The 23226-nt window shown below is 40.7% G+C and overlaps 1 protein-coding gene across 1 annotated transcript in view; it reads left to right on the forward strand.

Moving 5' to 3' along the window:
* The window catches only part of LOC117262199 (voltage-dependent calcium channel subunit alpha-2/delta-1), an 85906-nt gene that overhangs the window by 37985 nt on the left and 24695 nt on the right, over positions 1-23226 (forward strand). Inside the window, exons 7-18 of the mRNA XM_078167947.1 lie at positions 4612-4743; positions 5745-5814; positions 8666-8716; positions 8936-9035; positions 14196-14354; positions 15183-15287; positions 16006-16084; positions 17403-17452; positions 17546-17635; positions 17754-17828; positions 17926-18006; positions 18366-18440. Coding sequence (XP_078024073.1) covers positions 4612-4743; positions 5745-5814; positions 8666-8716; positions 8936-9035; positions 14196-14354; positions 15183-15287; positions 16006-16084; positions 17403-17452; positions 17546-17635; positions 17754-17828; positions 17926-18006; positions 18366-18440 — 1067 coding nt within the window. The remainder of the gene's footprint in view (positions 1-4611; positions 4744-5744; positions 5815-8665; positions 8717-8935; positions 9036-14195; positions 14355-15182; positions 15288-16005; positions 16085-17402; positions 17453-17545; positions 17636-17753; positions 17829-17925; positions 18007-18365; positions 18441-23226) is intronic.

Raw genomic sequence — 23226 nt, forward strand, 5'->3', positions numbered from 1 at the left:
ACCTCCAGGGTGAGCGAGTGAAGCCAATGCGGAAAAAAAACTGCAATTCATCGACTGGCCACTTGGGGCTGGCTGCAAAACAGAGCAAATCCCCATAGACTCTCATGTTACAAGGCCCAACTTTACAGCTAAAATAAACATGTTTACAGCCTGTGTCAAAAAAAACGTTTTTTGTCTCTTTGGCTTATTTCATCATTCTGTAACTGTATGGGGGGTTGAATTATTTTTTAGAACAATCCCCTTTAAATGTTACTAAGGCTTAAATTTCTGCATGTTATTATTTTTACAGTCTATGGCTGCAACGAACAGCTCACAGAGGCATTCATTCAGTAAAAATGAGCATTGGACGAAGGTAAATTATAATGTTCTCATGATGCGTTCAATGTAATCTTGTAAAATGTAGCTTTTGGTGACAAAGGTAGTGTAATGAGGGACTGAATGACTTCAAAACTGTTCACTTTTTGTCAGTGTAGATTTCTGTGTTTCACTAGAACAAAAAAAGAACAAATAACAATATATATATATATATATATATATATATATATATTTTAATCTTTAATTTTTATTTGATTATTTTTAAATTATTTCAAACACTGGTATCAGTATCGGCCCAGAATTTCAAAATCGGTGCATCCCTGGTTCAATTATAAAGTTAATTTGTACATTTTATTATAATTTAACAATGTCATATATTATTTTATTGTTTATTCTTAAAGTTAATTAGTATTTTTTTTATGGATTATTGATTCAGGTGACACATGTACAACATGTTACTAAAAGCAAATATTTTTAAGCTTTTTTTTATTGTTAGCTAGGTTGTTTATTTGCATTTTGGTAATGAGCATGCAGTAGTCTGACTGCTGAGCTGCAGCAAACAACTCACCTATAGGGCACCAAATGTACTAGTGCTGCCTCAGATTCATCCACACACATGTATATGTCACAGATTGTCTGTAAAAAAAAAAAAAAAGAGGTTCCCTCCTCCCTCTAGAGCATGCAGCGGCTCACGGAAAACAACCAATAAGAGCCGAGGAGTCCCCACCACAGCTGCTCATCATGTCAATCACTGCTTGTGAACTGTGGTCAAACTGTCAAACTAGACAGCGCTGATCAACTATGTTGGTGTTTTGTTTTGTTGTGACTGTCTCCAACATGGTGGTAGGTTCACAAACTTTTTCATTTCACAGCTGAAAAATAAACAAAAAAGTTTCTAAAACATTTGAGGCGAGAAATAGGCGACGCGGTAACAGAATCTTGACTCGTATTTGATGAGCGCTGTCTGCTTTGACAGTTTGACCGCAGTTCAGGAGCAGTAATTGACATGATTGACAGCTGCATTAGAGACTCCTCGGCACTGATTGGTTGTTTTCCTTCACTTGCGGTAAGGCCATTAAAGAAGCACAACACGGCAACAGAGAAGGCAGAGGAATGTGATTTTTTTCACAGATTATCTGTGTCATGTGCTGCTGTGTGGATATATGACAGTTTCAGGATATATGACACAAAGTTATTTTTGGAAACGCTGCAAACTACAGCTTTAAGAGGTGCTGTCAGGCAGATTTTGTTACATTTGGAAAAAGCCAGGCTAGCTGTTTCCCCCTGTTTCCAGTCTTTGTGCTAAGCTAAGCTAACAGCACTGTCTCTATAAGAGTAGCATCAAGCTTATCATCTAACACTCAACAAAAAAGGGATTAAAGGTATTTCCCAACATGTCAAACTACTCCTTTATACATTGAATTTCAGTGATCTATTAACTGACACCTCCTGTTGTTGAACTCACCGTCACCTCTGTAAGAAACATCACTGTATCAGAGTTTTACCTCAGTGGAGCAGTCTTCTAGACATCAAGTATATAATGAGTGTATGGGGGAGGGACGACCTTATTTAAAGATGTGAAAAATAATGTCCCCTTTTATGTTCAAAATAAACAAATCCATGTTATGTTAGTGAATTATATTGCACCCCCGATCGCTGGGATGAAGTCATCATAGGGTGCAGATTCAGTGTGGCATCAAAGCCATGCCGAGTGCAGCCAGGGAATTCATTAGTGTCAGTGGCAATATGGGCGACTGGAGGATACTGTATCCCTTATGAAGCAGCAGTGGAGTTTAGATTATTAAATATTATGACTAACTCAGGAATACTCAAAACCAATGGCAGCATTAAAAAGCAACATATTACCACTGGGTGAGATATTTTAGGTTTGCTTGTTTAGCACTATGTTTTGGTTTGTTTGCATAGAGTAAGTACTTATGTGAATATCTCCTGTGTGTATTTTACTATTTGGCGGGCCTGTGTGTAGGTCGCTAAAAGTAGTTCTGCTACAGCTTTTGCAGGGTGTCTACAGGTCCTTAAAATTTCTTAAACTGCCTTACTATATACCTTATATATACACTCATTGGCCACTTTATTAGGTACACCTTGCTTGTACCTGGTTGGACTGCTTATGCCTTCAGAACTGCCTTAATTCTTTGTAGCATAGATTAAACAAGGTGCTGGAAACATTCCTCAGAGATTTTGTTCCATATTGCCATGTGGCAGATTTGTCGGCTGCACACCCCAAAGGTGCTCTATTGGATTGAGATCTGGTGACTGTGGAGGCCGTTGGAGTACGGTGAACTCATTGTCATGCTCAAGAAACCAGTTTGAGATGATTTGAGCTTTGTGACATGGTGCGTTATCCTGCTGGAAGTAGCCATCAGAAGATGGGTACACTGTGGTCATAAAGGGATGGACACAGTCAGCAACAATACTCAGGTAGGCTGTGGTGTTTAAACCATGCTCAGTTGGTACTAAGGGGCCCAAAGTGTGCCAAGAAAATATCCCCCACACCATTACACCACCACCACCAGCCTGAACCGTTGATACAAGGCAGGATGGATCCATGCTTTCATGTTGTTTACGTCAAATTCTGACCCTACCATCTGAATGTCGCAGCAGAAATCGAGACTCATCAGACCAGGCAACATTTTCCAATCTTCTATTGTCCAATTTCGGTGAGCCTGTGCGAACTGTAACCTCAGTTTCTTGCTCTTAGCTGACAGGAGTGTCACCCGATGTGGTCTTCTGCATACCTTGGTTGTAACGAGTGGTTATTTGAGTCACTGTTGCCTTTCTATCATCTTGAACTAGTCTGGCCATTCTCCTCTGACCTCTGGCATCAACAAGGCATTTTCACCCAGAGAACTGCTGCTCACTGGATATTTTCTCTTTTTCGGACCATCCTCTGTAAACCCTAGAGATGGTTGTGTGTGAAAACCCCAGTAGATCAGCAGTTTCTGACAGACCAACCCGTCTGGCACCAACAACCATGCAACATTAAAAGTCACTTAAATCACCTTTCTTCTCCATTCTGATGCTCAGTTTGAACTTCAGCTGGTCGTCTTGACCATGTCTACATGCCTGAATGCATTGAGTCGCTGCCACTTGATTGGCTGGTTAGCTATTTGCGTTAACATGTTGAACAGGTGGTATTACAAAGGTCTTAAAAGGTCTTAAATGTTACTTGGTTATATCTGTAGACACTCTGCTTTACTATGTCAGTGGTACAGTGGTTTTCAACACCAGCAGGATGTTCAGTGGCAGAATAGTAACACAGATTACTATTTTCTCAAGCAATTCATTCAGCATTTCTTTTTTCTTTTTTTTTCCCAGCAATTACAAGCATTTGAGGTATCAGAATACACAATGCATTTTCTGCAGGAAATGCATTTTCTAGTTTCCTCTTCAAAATTCGACCCTTAATGAGGGGGATACATTACTGAGCACACACACTGCATGCTCCCTCTCTCTCCTTCTATAATAAAAAAACATGCACTCCTGGCAACCGAGGCTTCATTAACTCTCCCCTCTAGAGGCATGCATGCAAATGAACAGTGTTTGCTTTGCACATCAATGAGCCACGTCACACTCAATACGGGGTACCAATCTATCACACACACACTCACGTACATGTAGAAATGCACAGAGCCACATAAAAGCACATGTACATGAACCACATAAGCAGAAAGAAAGAAAAAAGATGGAAGGAGGGAAGGAAATAAAGAAGAGCAGTGGAGAGACAGACAGTGCAAACATAGAGTTGGGGCAGCATGTGCTGTGTCTCCATCCATCATAGTGAGTGCTATGTGGCTCTGAGCTGTCTGGGTGCTGTGTCATTACATCCATAATGCCTGTTGCCTCTCACAGCACACACTATCAATCACACACATGCACCGGTTACCGGGTGTTTCGGGTAGAATTAAACAAAGTTCACCGCAAAATCATCACTTACTAGAAAACCAGTCCTCAGTATCTGTTACTAAATGCCGGCACCGTCTGGGTGTGCTGGCCTAATATTTGCTCATGCGTCCTGCTGAGCGAGTGGGCAGACAGTGAGCGGGCCTGTGGGTGTGAATCTTAATGAATGTGTTAATCTCTGGGATGTCCATGTCTTGGATCGCACAGCTATGTCTGCTGGTCATTATTGTAGCATACACACACACACACACACACACACACACAGATATGCACACTCAAATCTGAATACAGTCGTGTATATTTTGTGTTAGCATGTGCATCTTTCTGGCATCTGCTGCTTTTTGAAATCTGTGTTTCTGTGTGAATTTCTAGCCACCATTGTGCTGAACGAGCTAAACTGGTCGGAGGCGCTGGAGGACGTGTTTAGAAAGAACAGAGAGGATGACCCGACCCTTCTCTGGCAGGTGTTTGGTAGCGCTACGGGACTGGCTCGCTACTATCCAGGTAAAAAAAACAACAACATAAAAGAAAAGTGCCATTGTCTTTGGCTGACATTTAATACAGATGAAACACCCTTGTGGATTATTTGGCCCCCTAAACTGTTCATCTGTTCCTACGACGCTGAAGCTGTGGTGCACTCATCAGCCGATGATTATTTGGTAGACCTACAGTAAAGTGCAGCATGTGGCTTTTCATCATAACTACAAACAGCCAGGGAATATATTCATGAGTTTGCTTTGTTCACACATCACTGGGCAAATAAGCTCAATAAATAATCTCTACTGCTCAACTTGCATTGATTTTATACGTGGTGCCATAGAGAGTGTCATACTATCTTTAACCGCATTAGTATAAAGCTGCCCGCTATCACCAAGCTATTTCTATTCATGAGATTCCCTGTCATCATAGACACTATATAGCTTTATGGGAAAAGTTTATGTCTAATATTCATGAATTTCCATTGGCCCTGAATTTATTCGTCTTTGTTCTATTTCTTTCTTCTTTTTTTTTTACCTCTTAGCATGCATGATAGGCAGTCACACTCTCTCATTCTGGCTTGTTTTCATGGTGCTCCTCACTAATAGCATTCAGATAGAAAGCAGCTGATTACTGTCAAAGCAAGTGGATTCAGAGCTCTGCGTTTTGCATCAAAGATGAATATTTTATCTTATTTCCCTGCTGTTTACCGCTTTGTGGAAAAATTTAGGGAGCATAAAACATGTTATTATGTCGATTGTGTAAAAAAAAAAAAAGTAGGATTCCATCCAACGAGGCAACTGTCATTATGGCACAAATGTACGTTTTTTTTATATCCTCCATTAAATGACTGACAGCATGTAGACACTGCCGGGCTGATTGTGACACTGCATATTGCCAGATATTTGCAGATTAACACTTCAGTCTCATAGTCAGAGGTGTCAGGAATAGAACCAAAATAGCAATTAGTGTTTTATTCCTGCTATTAGGAAAAGAGTTAATCATCATGTATCTAATCTCCCTGACAGCTTCCCCCTGGATGGATGCTCGCAAGACCCCCAGTAAAATTGACCTGTATGATGTCCGCAGGAGGCCGTGGTAAGAAACTTGGTAGAAAACTTAAAAGAAGCAAAATGTTTAAAGGTCCAGTGTGTAGGATTTAGCTGGATATACTGGCAGAAATAGAATACAATTTAGACACAAAAGTACAGAGTACGACATGTTGCGCTGCCATGTTTCTACAGTACAATAGCCCAGAATGGACAAACCAAACACTGGCTCTGGACAGGGCCATGTTCGCATTTTCGCGTCAGCCACTGTAGCTAGCAGCCCGTCCGCTACGAGCAGCATCAGAAATACAGAGATTCTTTAAATGTTAAACTGCTTTATTTAGTGTTATAAATCACAGAGTGTGTTTATTTTGGAGAAGAAGAGACCTGTGCAGATAACTCGGCCTGTGGTAAAAACCTCCTGAACTTCTGGATCTGAAGTTATCAGAGAAAAAAAAGTGAGCACACATTAGCAGGTCCTGGGCTACTGGCCCTTCTACAATGAGCCAAACAGCAACAGAGAAACAGTGATTTGTAACATGAAACTACTTTATTCAACATTTTTACCAGTTTTATACATCTGGTCTGTTTGTTTTTGAGAGGAACAGACCTCTGTGCATAATTCAGCTCCTGGTAAAGACCTCATGAACAATGAACACTGAAGGAATTCTAAACAGGAAAAGTTTCAGCTGATTGCAGTCTGCAGTCCTCACCACTAGATGTCACTAAATCCTCTTAAATCTTACACACTGCTCCTTTAATCAGTGTTGGCCAGAATTCAAGCTTGAAATGTCTGATTATATGTTTTCAGGTGTAGATATGATTGTTTACTTTTATGTAGTGTCATTTTTGGAGGTAGGTGTTTATCAGAAATAAATAATGAATTACATTGTGTACTTGCTTTACAAAATTCTGTTGTTTAATTCATAGTGAAACAAGTAAATTGTAATAATTATAAAATTTGGTTTAAAGCTCTGATGAAGATACCAAATGGACTTATATACATACATACATACATATATATATCATATATCATATTATGCATCAATGTCTGAAAAGTATTCTTGTTAACATGGGTATGTTAATTTCATCAATATTCCCTAGCCCTAAATATATGTAACACTCATATGACTCAAAGTATATAAGACAGATTTGGTCTCATTCATGAAACGTGAGCAGAATGAATTTGTGTGTATTTCACCATTCATCAATGTTAGTTGCTCCGATGTTTTTGCATGTACTAACAAAATCTACACCTGCTTTTGACTGCCCGTAGTGCTTGTGTAAATAAGAAATGCAAATAAATATTCTTTGTCATTTTTAGAAATTACAATTTTAATTGGTATTGTACTCTGTTATGTTCACAATGTGCAGATGCCTTTGAAAAAAGTAGGTTAAACATGATATTAGATAATATAACACATTTAGCTAAATTAGTTGGCAATTTGCAGATTTAAACTTCAGATTAAGTTTCTTAAAAATATGAATGAGTTAATTAAATCGACTTAATTCATGTGTTTTCTACATTTCTGGCATCCTGTTCCCACTTGAATCAATCAGGAGAGAGAACTCCATAAATGTATCTTCTGTTTGAGTAGCAAGACTGTGAGACCCACCTTACTGACCAAACACTAAGCTCTCAGAATGTATAGTGCTTTAACACTTAACATAACACATATATTACCGTACCATCTGAGATGGCTATTGACTGCTCCAGTGGAGGCATGTCTCTGTCTTTGTCAGAAATAATTCCTAACGCTGAAGTCTCTCCGAATGTGCTCATCTACAGCTGTAGCTGGGAAAACCCTCCTGTAGCTGTTATAGTTTTTTTTTTTGTTTGTTTGTTTTGGTTTGGGTTTTTTTTGTGTACTTATGCGTTTTTTGGGATCAAGTTTCATATCAACAGAGGACACACAGTTAATGGCATCGGTTACCTCCTTTTAAGCCTTTGATCTACCTGTCCCTGTCACACCACTGCTAATAAAATAATGAGATGTGTATATGCACATCCACTTTACCCAAAATGACTTAAGTCTAACCGCCTGAAAGCATTTTCTTTATCTCTTTTTCTTTCTTCTCTCTTGCTCTATCTTTGTTTGCTCCGTGTTTGCAGATCAACAGGATGCACCTATCCATAGTAATTATCACCTCTATATATGGTGGTATAATATGCTGGCTATTAGTCTTTGTTTGTGGTGCAGGGACATTTAATTAGTGATTGTTTTCTGTTGCTATACTTATCATATGGACTACAGGGTGACCTATATAATATGATACATACACTGTAATGAACTTCATGCATGATAAAATATGTTTTTTCCTGGCAATTATTCCTTTTAATGTCATGTAACATGTGTATGGAAACATACAAATGTGAATGTATAGTATTGTGTTGCCTACTATTACAATAATGGAGCATCATCAGGTAATCTGAGAAAAATTAAGCCCCAAAGTGGCGGTTACTTTCCAAATGAAGTCACGGAAAAGCATTTATCTTAATTATTGTTTTACCAGGAGCTGTCTTGTTTGTCTGTGTCAATGTTTAGTCTAATCTTATTGTCTAGTGTCTAGTGTTATATGTGAGCTGTTTTGTAAACTGTCACAAATGTATGCTAATTGCTGACTAGCGGGAGCGCACTGTCAATTTACAGTTGATTGGCATGCATGAACATACACACGATTAAATCCAAGTTTTCCGCAGCGTTCATAGTGTAGATTTTGAGCACCAAGGTTTTCTATCAAATCTATGCACAGATTTACTGACATTTCATGAATGAGACCAGTTTTGTCTAAAGTAAAGTATTATAGAGTATGCATTGTTGGCCTTTGGTATATTTTAAGCTGCTCAGAGTGTGTGTGTCTCAGACCAGCTCATCTCTCATTTATTGATATCCATCTAGGTACATTCAAGGAGCTGCCTCACCCAAAGATATGCTAATCCTCGTGGATGCGTGAGTTACTTTATAACCTCATTGATCCATAACCTTCTCACATCACTCATGATTTCCCCTGATTATAATGCATGCCTTCCTGGATTTACCACATATTGTGATGCATTTCCCAAGGCAGACGCATTTCTAATTATATTGAGTGGAATCTCACTAAGAACCGAGCAGACAGATTGCAGTGAGGATCTGTCAGGTATTTTGTTGTTGTTGTTGTTTTTGCAGAAGTGGGAGTGTGTCTGGCTTGACTCTCAAATTGATCAGGACCTCTGTCAGCGAGATGCTGGAGACTCTGTCTGATGACGACTACGTCAATGTAGTTTATGTGAGTATTAATACCCCCATCATTCGCTGAGCGCTGGGTGGTCTGTTTGTTCGAGGCGACGGGGTGCCCGCTGCACGCTGAGAAAAGGGGCAGAGTGACAGGAATGGGCTACCGCACATTTGAATGGAGTTACTCACATGGAGACATTGAGTCCATGTCCACACATACACAACACATGCCCGCACACACACACACACAAGAGAGACAGAGAGATGGATGACAAGTAATGAAATATGGATTTCTCTCAGGTCTGGCCACCCTGAAACAGACCTTTAATGAAATACCCACTGCTCTATTTGGTGTACAGGATTAAAACTCTGCACTACATGCCCCTGCCCCACCTCTTTAACCGTGTGTGTGTGTGTGTGTGTGTGTGTGTGTGTGTGTGTACAGTCCTGCTTCTCCTAAAGGAATTAAAGCTGAACCTCTGACAGAGTGAACCCTAGGAAACACTCATTCATCACCTTCTTGATCTCTCCATCTCTCTTTCCTTTCATCATGGAGTCATGCAATTCCTCTCAGCATTTCACCATACACCTTCATTCATCTCTTTGTGTCAATGATCTCCCTTGTACAATGTACGCGCCTCCTTTTCTATATACAATATCGCAACTTTCCTCCTTTCTCTGCCTCCACTTTCTTTTCCTTCATTTTTACTTTTCTCACCCACCAATCACTTCCATAGCCCCCCCCCCCCTCCACCTTTTCATTCTCTGACCATCTATTCTAGGCCTTTCCATGGTTGTGATTACACTCCGAAAGAGCCAATCAGAAGACTGTGTGATGCTTAGATGGGTGCCTGTGGAGGTGTTTATTGAGATGGGTCTTTATAGCGATTGGAGCTGTCTTCTTTCTCCTTGCACAAAGACAGCCATTCAGACTCTGTTTCCTCTCTCCAGGGACCCTTTGTCTTGGACACAATGTATTCTGTTTCACGGTGGACTTGTGATTCTGCAAAGATGTGCAATTATCGGAATCTGTCGGGGAGCTCAGTGCGCGCGTACGTGTGTGTGTCTGCGTGCGTCCAAGAAAGTGAGACAGAATGAGAGAGATTGGTTCAAAGAGTGAAGCCCAACTCAGTTTTGACTTAGAACTTTTTGGGTTTCAATTGATTTCCTACTAGCTTCTAAAAGTACACTACAGCAACTACTGTTAGTGGTCAGAGGAAGATGGAAGGCACCCATAGATGATTTAAGGTGGTAAAAGGATCATTTTTAGTTTGGGCCCTTTATGTTTAGCTTTGGCAAGCATGTCTATTGGTTGCAATAACCCTGACCTTACCCAGGCAGTTTCTGAAGAGTAAGACAAAAAAAAACAATAGGTAAAGATATACTATGCAGGATTTTCCCAAAAAACAATGCATCGACTCATACACAAGTAAACCCTCTCAATCATCAATTATAACCCACTAGAAGAGTGTGGCAGTGTATTTTTCTGCAGGAACTCAAACCTCTGCTTGTATTTTTTTTCTTATGTTGTGTGTTCAGGGTGTTTAGAGTGTGTACCCCCACAGCGCTCAGGTGAGGTCAGAGCTTTATTTAAAGGTAGCCACCAGATGCCAGACTGTAAGCAGCAGGCATCCAAGAGACACAGTGTTGGAAAAAGCAAACACAGTGAGGCAAAACGCCAAAGGAGAGTGAACCTGGGGTTGCTGGCGAGCATGTTCCCAAACAGTAACCAACAATCCTGCATGGTATACCTTTAAGCAAGATTATCCAAAGTGCTTTAGCTGGAGGTAAAGCTGAGAGTGAGTGCACCTGAAATGTTAGTGTTGATCTTTTACTGCACTAGAAAACTAGGAAAACTACATGTGTGCACAACTACGGCAACAGAAGGTCACAGTTTATCCAAGGAGGTCTTTAAACTGTAATGGATTTTCACAACAGACATATTGGGTCCTGATTGAAATGTTCACTTTTGTTTTCTTTGGATAACTTTGGTTTACACGGGGGTTTGTTTACAGTCTTGCTCCAGCTTGACTTTACTTTTTGCAATGTACCACCACAGACTGTAAAAAACAATGTATGCAGCCACCTTGACACCCACTCACTTGTGGAGTCCCATATTGAAGCCTCAAGTTTGGCACTTTTGCTGTTGCAATCTCAGGAGAGACTCATGCTGAGAGAAAAGAATATTTATGTACATGTGCGCATGAGTATGAGAAATGTGAAAAGTCTTTGGTGATTAGTGATGCCATCTATTCCAGGAAGGTGGTAAAGATGTAGTAGATTAAAGAACCCTCCCTATGGGGTCTAGACGCTGGTTGTGGTAATGGAGGTGTTGAGATGATATAAAGAGTGAGCTGAGGATGTGTATATGTGTGAAGAGGAATGGGCTTTTGATGAGTTTGTCCTGGGCTCTGGATAAGGTGAATGGAGGTGAATGGGGTGGAGGAGGGCGCAGTGATTTCACCTAAAATTACAGGTGACAGGAGCAGAAAGGAGGACAGATTTAAAGTTTGGCAGCAGCGACATGAATGGCTGAAGGAGACTGTGGCGAAATTTGATTGGCTAACTGGGAGAGGGAACACCCACAGTCAGCTAAGGTGGGAGTGGGATGGGGACAGAATTGTGAATGGATATAGGATAAAGAAAGTCTTCCTGACTGAACTTATCCTGAGCTTCATACAATTTTTTTTTTTCCTAGGATGGCAAAGGCATGGCTCACCCTACTCTCCCTCTGACTGGCTAGTAGTCATTGCCTTTTTTGGCTGGATTGGTTAGGTTTAGGCATGAGGAATGAGATTGGTTTGGGTTAGTGTTAGAATGTCAGGGTAAGTCAGTCGGAGGCAGAGTAAGGCCTTCGCCATCCAAGGAAAAAAAAAACTTGCAAGCTTCATTTGGATGTCAGAGTGGAGCTGACTCATAGACTGTGGTGACACCTTGCAGACTTCCTAACACTCAAAGTGTCCATTTCAAACCTTAATTAAATGTAAATGAAATTATGTCGATAAAAATTCAACCCCTGTGCAGTTGTCATGAATGTCGAAATCAGCTGCAGAGATCAAAACTGTTTTCTGTACCAGGCTGTGAACATGTTTATTTCTGCCTTACAGTTGGTCATTTTAACATGGGGCTCTATGGGGACTGACTGTCTTCTGGAGCCAGCCTTTCCAGATTTCCAGATTCCAGCAATGTAACTCAATAAGCGCAACATTATTATTACCAATAGGAGGCATTTCCAGGGCTACAAAAATAAGACAACAATACATTATAATAAACCAGAGTCATCCCTTAATTGCTTTGCCAAAACTCATTATTCTTTCTCTCTGCCACCTCCTTTCTCTATCTGTTTCTTTCTGTCATTGACTCATACACACCTACACATGCACAGCGCCCTGTGCCTGGCCCTTGGGGTGTTGTAACCTGACACTAAATCATTAATCTCTGATATTATCCATAAATCCCTCCTCATTAACATTAGCCCAGGGACTAAGTTGGCATTTGGTCATGAAAGATGCTCACACACTTCCTCAACAGCTGCGGTAGGTCAGAAGAATGCTGATGGCTCTTCCTCTCCGCTCATTCTTTCCCTCTTTGTCCACACCCTCTGTTTTTCTTTGTTCACGCTTATGTTCTCGCTTTCCCTCACCCTCCCACCTCAGCGAGCCTCCGTCACTTTCATCCGGCTTGTTCAGCCGTGTTAGCTGGTGTCAACGCTGTTAGCCAGCGTCAGTCCAGTGGGCAAGCCAGACTACCAAACCGGAGTAGCAGAGAGTCCAGCGGGATTAGGGCTTGAAGATTAGCTTTCTCTCTTGTGTCATCACTAATCCATTCCCAAGGCCTGAACCATCACACACACACACACAAGAGCTGTTGTAATAGGATCACAAGGGAACAGAGGAATCTGTAGTAGATGGTGTTCGCATTTGTGTGCGAGGCCAATAACACTATCTCACAAAGCAGGGATGAGTTTTTCAGTAAACGCACAATGGGTCTTTTCTGCGTTTTTTGACATCATTTTCCTCTCGACAAAAATAGTATCTTTCTAATCAGATAATGATTGATGTGTCACACACACTATGCGAGCTCATTATTTTCTATACGAGACACACCGTCTCACTTTCCAGCTTTTAAAATCCCGTATTCACACCCTCCCCCTTCTCTTTTTATGTCCTCTTCCTGTCACTTCCTGCTCCTCACCCTCCCACATTCCCATCTCACCTTCCTCACTTCTCCTTTTAATAGATTATGTGATAAAAGATCCCTGTCTGCTCCATGGGGGCAATTATGTGAACTTGCATTGTGTTTGTGTGCGCGCACGAGTCCGCGCGTGTTTATGTGCTGTCGCCTTGATTCAGTCCTTTTTGTCAAACCGCAGCCGTCGTGATATTGCCTTTCAGTCCAATGGAGATGTGTTCTTCTGTTATTGTCAATCTAAAAGGAACTTCAAGGCTGTCAGGCTCATTGGAAACACACTCATACACACCCACGCACCCATATGGTCAGGGCTCTTTTTGCCTCCTTGCTTGTCTGTGTAGATCAGTGTTTCCAGCCTCCCTATTGGCCAACTTACAGAGACACATTGATTAGTTAAGATCGATGGGGTGCAGTATTGTTTTAGAAGAGTTCTGCAACACAATAGATGTGCTGGTTTACCACGCTGCTGTCCCGTGTCCTTCATATACCACCATTATATATTCTATTGTATAATTTATTCTATCATCTGTACTTATAGTCATTGTGAGCTCTTTGAATCCATCCTCTCTGTTCCCTGGTGGACAATCTGTTCAGATATTTAACAATGAAAATATGGACCATCAGTTAGACTTGGAGCACAGCTCAGTGCAGAAGGAAGCAGACTTGTGGTTAGTGTTGGGTGGAGTGTGTGCATATGTGTGCTGTGGGGTGTGAATGAGAAGGTCTCACCTTACAAAAAAAAAAAGAAGAGATGGTGTTGCTGCCTAACCTCGTTCTTATGTAGCAGAATCTTGTTTCCATGGGTACCAAATCTTTGAGCTCCGAGGATGTGAAGCAATTAGTGGGGCTTGATGAATGTGTCTGTTTACCACTGCCTGATAACAGCCAAGGCCAGGTGGGAGTCTTTGTGTGTGTGTGCACACGTGTGTGTGTTGCATTTGTATCATTTATTACATTACGCACACATGTTGTAATTGTGTGAATAATTTGCAGGTCATAACTCCTTGTCTCTGCTTCCTAGTTTAACACCCGAGTGAAGAAGACGGCCTGCTTCGACCATCTGGTTCAAGCCAACGTGAGGAACAAGAAGCTGCTGAAGGATGCTGTTCAGAACATCACAGCTAAAGGAATCACAAACTACACAAAGGGCTTTGAGTTTGCTTTCAAGCAGCTCTCTGCGGTAAGGCTTTCTAGTTTTTGTGTTTGTTCTGGGGGAAAAAAACGTCATTTTGTCTCATTTAAGTGTAACTGGAAGCACAAAACTGAATGATTTGAATGAAGGTTACCTGTGATGAAACCATGGTATCAGCAGCAGCAGAGCATTGTCTTTCACTGCCATCTGCTGGATGAAAGCATTACCTCGACTCAACTGTGCAACAATAAAATATTAGATTATTACAGATGGATGACAGTCCTGAAATAGCAAAGCATTATCCTCACATGGTGTTAATCAACATAACTGCCTAAAGTAATGCGTATGATCAACTCTGAACTCAGTCTTCCACACAATTACACAGATACACTAGGTTAATATGTGGCTTAATGACGATTTTATAAGAACTGTTAAGAAGTCTGAAGCCTCTGTTAGCAGTTTCTAGAAGCAGCAACAATCATAAAATCATAAAATCATAACACCCTACAGTTTGATTGTTTTGGGTTGAACAAACAAGGGTGGCACAAGGGGAAAGACCATTGGTTCAACCAAATCAAAAGGTTGTATCCCGTGGGAATGTGTCTGAGATAGAAAGGTAAGTTCTTGAGGTCAGCAAAGATAATTGGATTTATCCTCTGGGGATCAGAGGTGCTGCATATTAACAGCAGAATATTGCTGTGCGTCATTATTTTTTTTAAGATACACTGGGTGTTGATTAAGTGGAGTTTAGACTCGGATGTGACAGTGTGAACAGATGTTTTTCTCTGGCCAGAATGAGATGGATAAGCAGACTGATCGAACCTTGCTACTATCGGGGTAAAAAATAATTAACCTGTTATGTTTTCCTTTGACTAGACTAATGTGAGCAGAGCAAACTGCAACAAGATCATCATGCTGTTTACTGACGGAGGAGAGGAAAGAGCTCAGGCCATACTGGAGAAGTACAATGCTGACAAAAAGGTACATTGCGCACACACACACACACACACACTGGGTGTATGAGACTGCAGTGTGAATTGTTTGCTTTTATCTGTGTGGATGTGCTCCCGTTGTCGTTTTTATTAGACTCAGCTTTTTGGAGCTCCCTTTGGGTCCAAACTTCCGTGTGCACATCCTTCCTACCCAAAAGTTTATGCAAGAGGCAGACGAGGTTTCTCTGCATATTGTGTAAAAAAAAAAAAAAAAAAAAAAAAAAGAATCTTCTCACACACATATATACAAAATCACACATATACACACTCATGCGCATAAACACCCACAGATGTGCACATGCACAAGGTTAAAGATAAGAGCAGGTTGTACACACGCTTCAACATCACTGTCAAAACAGCACATACAGTTCAGCTATTTTTCAGTCTAGAAGTGTGTCTCATATTTCATTTATGACTTGATATTAATTCTAGTTGAGCTGAAGAATTATGACAGCATGGTAACATCTTAAAACATGCTGAAATCCTTTCTAAGGAAATAGATTGCATATATTCTGTATTGCACTTTGTTTTTATGTGAATGATATGTAAATAATCTAACACCTTTAAAGTATTTGTCTGTTGAACACAGTATAATTATATTAGGGACAAAACAATCAATTAAATATTTACATTACATGATAAGAAATTAGAAAGAAAATCTGATATTTAAAGACTTTTCTTAACATTGTGTGAATCTTGTGCTGCAGGTGAGGATCTTCACCTTCTCAGTCGGACAGCACAACTATGATAAAGGACCCATTCAGTGGATGGCCTGTTCCAACAAAGGTACAGCACAGATCATAAGACACATGAATACTGAGTACTGTTATGAAATTATTACAATCCTGGTGTTAGATTAAGTTGCACTCAACAGTACACCAGCTCTTGGTAGTGATTTAAAATACATGTTATGCTCTCATTCAACCTGCTCAGGTGATCTTAGGGTGATATAAAGGTAATGTAATGTCTAAAGAAGACGAGGTGGTAAAGCGATAATGAACATCATTTCAGAAACAGAGGAGCTGCCGTAGGCAATGCAACCGGATGGAAATGTTTCATAAGGGAATCAGCAAATAATCCCATCACACAGCACAGAAGCGAAAATCTGGATTACTTTGTATTTCTGGGTCTGATAACTCACCTGACATTAAGCAAAACATTTTGCAATAGACTACACTGTACACTGTTTCCTGTGCTCCTTCTTTTGGGGTTACTGTTATGTACAGTTAGTGTCTGTTTGTCCTGTTGCTGTGTGATGGTGGCATTAAAGGAACAGTTCACACCAAAATCAAAAACACATATATTTCCTCTTTCCTGTAGTGCTATTTATCAAACTAGATTGTTTTGGTGTAAGTTTTCGTGTGTTGGAGATTATCAGTCATAGAGATGTCTGCCTTCTCTCGAATATATTGGAACTAGATGGCACTCAGCCTGTGGTGCTCAATGTGCCAAAAAAAACTTTAAAAATTAAAAAGCAGCAATGTCTCTTTCCAAAAATCATGACCTAGTTACTCAAGATAATCCACAGACCTTGTTGTGAGCAGTTTCATGTAGGAACTTTTTTCTTTCTACCAAACTAAATCTGCCAACTGTATGACAGCCAGAAGAAAGTGTGCATCTACTGCCAGCTCACCTAGCACCGCCGAGCTAGGTAGGACATCATAAATGTTTACATCTCACACTGTCAAGAACCTCTTGTCCATGAGTGGTGCACGCTTCCTTCTGCATAGTGATATGGTTGACAGGTGTAGTTTGGTAGAAGGAAAACAGTTCCTACATGACACTGCTCATAACAAGGTCTGTGGATTATCTTGAGTAACCTGATCATGATTTCTAGAAAGAGACATTGCTGTTGAGATCGTCAAATGTATTTTTTTTTTTTGGTGCTTTGAGCCGCACAAGCCAAGTGCTATCTAGCTCTATTAAGTTTGAGAGAAAGCAAACATCTCTACGGCTGATATCTCCAACACTTGGCAACTCGCATGAAAATAATCCAGATTGATAAACAGCACTATAGGTAAGAGGAAATATATGTAATTTTGATTTTGGAGCGAACTGTCTCTTTAAGGTTTGGTCAAACGATTGTGTCTGCTGTTTTAACCAGGTTACTTCTATGAGATTCCATCCATCGGAGCCATCAGAATAAACACACAGGTTAGAGCATCTTATATATTATTGTACAATTCATAAAGCACTTCATATTTATAGAAGCATTAATGTGGAAAATGTGTTGTTTGTTCAATGTAGGAGTATCTGGATGTTCTGGGAAGACCGATGGTTCTGGCAGACAAGCAGGCCAAACAAGTCCAGTGGACTAACGTCTACCTTGACGCTCTGGTATGACACTTTTTTTTGTCCTATAATTCAGTTTAAAAGTTCAGAAATATTGTCCCTGTTAACTCTAACATGATAAGATTCTGAATTGAACAGTGTGTTTGCTCGACTTTCCCACCAGGAACTGGGTCTGGTCATCACTGGAACACTACCTGTATTCAATAAAACGAAGACCAAAGATGACAGGAATGGCGAGGTGCGGTAAATAAATGATGAGTGGAGTCAGCAGTAGCAGGACCTGATGAATACAGTTTTCCTTTTCTCATCCTTTTCTCTGTCACACTGTCTCTCAGCACCAGAATCAGTTGATTCTTGGCGTAATGGGGATCGACGTGTCTCTGGATGACATCAAGAAGCTCACACCACGCTTCACAGTGAGTGTAACACCCATATGTGATCACATGCACGCGGACTAATACATTTATCAAACCGACTCTCGTGGGGTTGAATTTGCACAGTTTTCCCTCTGGTGTAATTAGTAAGTGATGTGATTCTGTTAGATGTGTTGTTCTTTTGTAGCCTCTAATAAAATCATCCACAAATGAAAAATGTTACCGTCTTTAATTACAGCCCCTCTGTTGCATGTTGTACTCACCAAGGCCCTTCTTTTACACACTTCCTAACAGCCAATACCAGTTGTTTTGTCGTTACACTGTACATGTACTAACTTTATGTGCTTTTCTGGACACACAACTATTTAATTTTCCCGTCCTCTTTTCATTTTTCCCATCAGATCGGTCCAAATGGATACTACTTTGCCATTGATCCCAATGGCTACGTCCTGCTGCACCCCAATCTCCAACCAAAGGTACGACATCTGGGCCTATGCTTCACTTCATGTGGCTCAGCAGGCCCATGTCTCAAAGCATTACATTATATTCTGACTATTCCACATGGTTACACAGTAAGTGCTTGCACTCAGTGAATAATACGCAGGCTAGCAGATGGTGCGGGTTCCTTTCAAACTTTTTCGTGTGCCGTCACCTCATCAATCTTCATAAAGGGAACTCATTCTCCAGTTAGAGTATAGCTTAACATCATCAGTTCTCAGATGTCGGCTAGAAGGTCACTCATTACCATGGGAGATAAAATAGATGTGTGGACTTGGCAGTGAACTGGCATATATGTTTAAAAATGAAGGATGAAAAGAGGCTGTGTGGCATATAATAGAGATAATGTGCGAGAGTAGTACACCCCAGAATATAATTTAATTTGCTCCACTGTGGGAATATATTAAGCTACTTCTATTTGTATTTTCTTATTTATGTAGATTAAGTTACTGTGCGTTTAGCTTACTTTTACCCAACCCAGTTAAAATTTGCTAGATTGTGAAAGAAATATCCAGCCGTGGGTTTTCTCTGGCTACTCCGGCTTCCTCCCACAGTCCAGACAAGCAGGTTAATCGGTGACTCTAAACTGACCATAGGTGTGAATGTGAGCGTGAATGGTTGTCTGTCTCTATGTCTCAGCTCTATGATATTCTGGTGACCTGTCCAGGGCGTACTCACTGTCAGCTGGAATAGGCTCCAGCACACCTGCGACCCCTAACAGAATTAATGGTTACTGAAAATGAATGAATGAAGCCATTCCAACAAAAGTTCAAGTGGTAAAATGTCACTTATCATATCAGTTTTATGCTGCCTGACTTGACCAGCCAAAGGCCCTAAGTAGTTTATTGTTGTTGTTTATTCAAGGATCCCTATTAGCAGCACATGAATGTGCCTCTAGTCTTCCAGGAGTCTGACAAGTCCTCAAAAATATGCAGCTAAACTTGTAGCCACTGGCAGGTATTACGATGCAACATGGTAGAAATTAGCCATGACCCCAAAAGAGGAGCCTGAGGTAAGTGTTTTCTGACAGGCTGCACAGTGGTTGCCCAAAACTGAGTTCTGTATTTAGGGTCATGATGTTCAGAGGGGCCCCTTCCTGGATCTGAAAAAGTGGATCCTTGAGGGGACATTTTTACATCCTGTCGATCAATCCACAACTCTCAACAATCTAATCCATCAAGACAAACAGCTGTGCATCAGTTTTTTAAGGTATACGTTGCAAATACAGCAAACTTGGCCCCTCCTCCGTACACTACTTGTACGTTCCCTGCAAGCTACAAGGAAAGTTACATTTGTTGTAATGGAAAGTCCGATACTTTAGCAAGCTAACCTGGTCAGAAGAAAAGAGGCCAACACTGCATCGCTCTTCATGCCCATCCTCTCCTTCAGTGCTCTCTAGTGATAGTCAAACTGAAAACCAATCCCGGATTCACTCTAAGTTTGCTACGAGCTTTGTTTGCTTGGCTTTTTGCCTCACTATATGTATGTTTTTCAGTACTGTGTCTGTGATTTTGGTAGCTTGCCTCTTGGATGCAGGCTGCCTACAGTCTGGCACATGGTTGCTACCTTTTTATAAAGTCCCGACCTCACCTGTGCACAGCTTTTGGCTGAACAATGCAAAATTAGACGATACAGGCAGAGAGCAGAGTCTGTACAGATAATACCACACCTTTACTGGATCAAATTGGATGGTATTACTTCTTCCTACTACTTTCCTGCATAGTATACCTTTATTTCTAGAGTTTCATAGATTTTATTGAGGGGGTGGTTCACATGTTTTCAAAGTACAATAAGAAAACAGATGTTAAGCCCACATACTAGGAGTAAACAACAGGGAAAAAACAAAAGTAGTTTGATGGTAACTAGGCATGCAGGATATTTATAAATGTCTATATGTTTATATGTTCATATCCCTCTGATTTTTCCTTTTAACACAGTGATGAGAGGTACTGCAGGACTGCATTTTGTCTCTCTCTGTCTGGTATAAAGGGGATTTCCCTCTGTTTTTTGTCCCCTCACAATTATTTCACCCAGACTGAAACACTTAACTCTGGTCAAAGCTGCGTGTGTGTAGGAATACTTTTTCAAAATGGTTACTGAGTTGCAGCTGGGAGTGACACAGTCTATGTATTTGACATTAGGTTGTTTGTTTTTTGGACTTTGAAAACCCCCTCCTCCCTTTACTGTGACATGTTTGAAACACCAAAATGCATCACTGTGCATCTTTTCATCACTTTCCTAGAAAAGGATTCGTAACAGGAAGCTCAGGCTCACTAATAAGTATGCTGTCACTTTTCATGAGGTGAGACGAAGTAGAAGTACCCTAGGTTGCAGCAGTAGAGTCTAAAGGTAGCGGTGTAGAGTTTTCTGTACTGTAATCCCATAGATAAAGCTTTCAATAGATGCAGTAGCAGTTGTTGTCATTTCTTTTTGCAGGGGATATTATGTTCTCTGTTATGTGATCTACAACCCTATGTATGAACTCCCCCTAAGTGAAGGGATGGTACATTCTATTGTCGCTTATAATGATCGCTTTGGTCATGGAAATCATTTCACAAATGAGCAAGTATGTTTTGTAATCGTGCTCATGTTTATTTTCTGTTGATATATCTGTCCTCGTCGTACCTAAATGAGGGGGAAAATTATTCTCAATGGTCTGTGACACTGAATGATTCAGCATTACATAACTAGAAATGGTTACGTTAATAGAAAGGATGTGACCAACCTAAAAAAAAAGTACTTGTTTGTAGGTGCAGTTTGGAGAGAGCAACTTTTGGCAAATCAAGAGGTTTTTGTTGGTTTTCACAAAAGTTGTTCAAGAGTGTTGTTGGTTATTTAGCTTAGCTTTCACTTCCTTTTCCATGGACACCTTCTCTGTTGCAGTTTTCATTTTCGAAGTTCAGCTTGCATATATGAGTACGAACGAAAACACAGTGGAAAAAGGACTGGGTGGTATTGAGATTGTGATTTGTGGCTGAAGCAGTGTCCACTGAGAGCAACGTTACTGTTATAAAACACAAAGGCACTGTCAGAATGATCTCAATTATTACCCCTCGCTTAATCCCACCCCCGGATGCAGACTGGCCAATCATAACGTATCAAATCAAACCCTGAAAAGTGTACGGTTAGCTAGCTAGCTACTGAGGATATAGCCTACTGAATGTATACACATGCTGCTTTTGCTTTTTAATGATTATAACAGTGAATAAAGACCAACCCTGCTGTACAGGAACCAGTTAAGGGAAGCAGGGGAACTTTGCTGATATTCAGCCAGCTGTGTGGCATCACAGTGTGCGCAGATGAACGTTGTTTGACTTTCCCCGGAGCAGCACGAGGGAGAAGCCAAACACTGTTCATCTGCACACACTGCGATGCCACACAGCTGGTTCAATATCCGCAAAGTTCCCCTTTATATTCATTGTCTTGTGTGGTGATCAGCAGTGAAGTTGGTGGTTCACTTTTACACTGTGATCTGTAGCCTATAGTTCGGCTTTAGCTTCTAACTTTCTTTGTCTTTTTAACCTGTTGTTGCTGCTGAGTCAGTTTGACATCCTGGATATATCCTTCAAACACAGACTGTAGACCCCTCTGTCTGCTTCTCTCTGGAATCACTCTTTCATTCTTCCAAATTATGATGATATTTCTTCAGGTAGTGCAGTTAGTTACAGTGTGGGCTCCATGCTTACTCTGACAGCTTGTTGGACTCTCACAAACAGGCAGGGCTTAGTGAAAGGTCAATTCAATGTAGCATTCAAACAAGACAGCATTGTTATTATTACTTTTTCACTTCAACTCTTTGACATTTTGTGTGTGTGTAAAGCTTGGAGGGCTGCCTGTCAATCACCCATTGTCTCATTGAATCAGCCAAATGGGAGAACGTGTGAATACAGATGGTGACCTTCGGCCCTTTGAACATTTCCCTCGTCTCCCTCTCTGTCTCAGCAGTGGCTTTCTCTGTATTTGATTATATTTGTACATACTTCACATTCATCACACAAACCTTCCCCAATTGCAGTAGCGATTTTATTTTGATCTCACACCCCAGCTCACCTCGACAAATCTCTTGCTGACATTAACAATATTCTGTCCTTCTCTCATTCTGCCTTTTAATCTCATCGCTCTCCTTTTCTCACTCCTTATTTCCCATTTGATCTTCTTCACTGTTGCTGTTCACACCATCCAGCGCTCCCATTTCCGCCCTTTTCATATCCTCTCCTGTCTTTCTTGTGTATGTTTGATGTTTCATTCTGTATCGCCCAGCGTTGTACCTCTTGATCTTTTATTCTTTTTTTTCTCATTTTCATGTCGAGATGCTTCGTCTTCATCATCTTCCTTTGCTGCTTCATTTCATTTAACTTTCCATCAAATGTAAGGAACTCGGTTTGCTTTTTAATTGTTTGTTTCATGTATTGCTTTCTTCTCCATGTACTGATTCACACTTTCTCTAATAGCAGTTTATTTTTTATTTTCGGTTTCACCATGCATATTCCAACATAAAAACAAGACACTTGGTAGAAAACACTCATATGCTTACACCCCATCACCCCACATTTTCAGTCACAGAGTGAACAAAAGCTGCGCAGGACAGACTGGTATCAGATTCCATGTACTGCTGTTTTATAGAGAAGCACTAGATTACTGCTACTATTTTATACCACCATAAAGCCACTCAGACGTATAGGGTTTTTAAGAGAGGACATTAATAGGGTCCAGTGTCACTTTGTATCAAATCTGACTCAGCTGTGTCTGGTGTCACAGATATGT

Source organism: Epinephelus lanceolatus, chromosome 5, assembly GCF_041903045.1.
Source record: "Epinephelus lanceolatus isolate andai-2023 chromosome 5, ASM4190304v1, whole genome shotgun sequence".
Classification (NCBI taxonomy): domain Eukaryota; kingdom Metazoa; phylum Chordata; class Actinopteri; order Perciformes; family Serranidae; genus Epinephelus; species Epinephelus lanceolatus.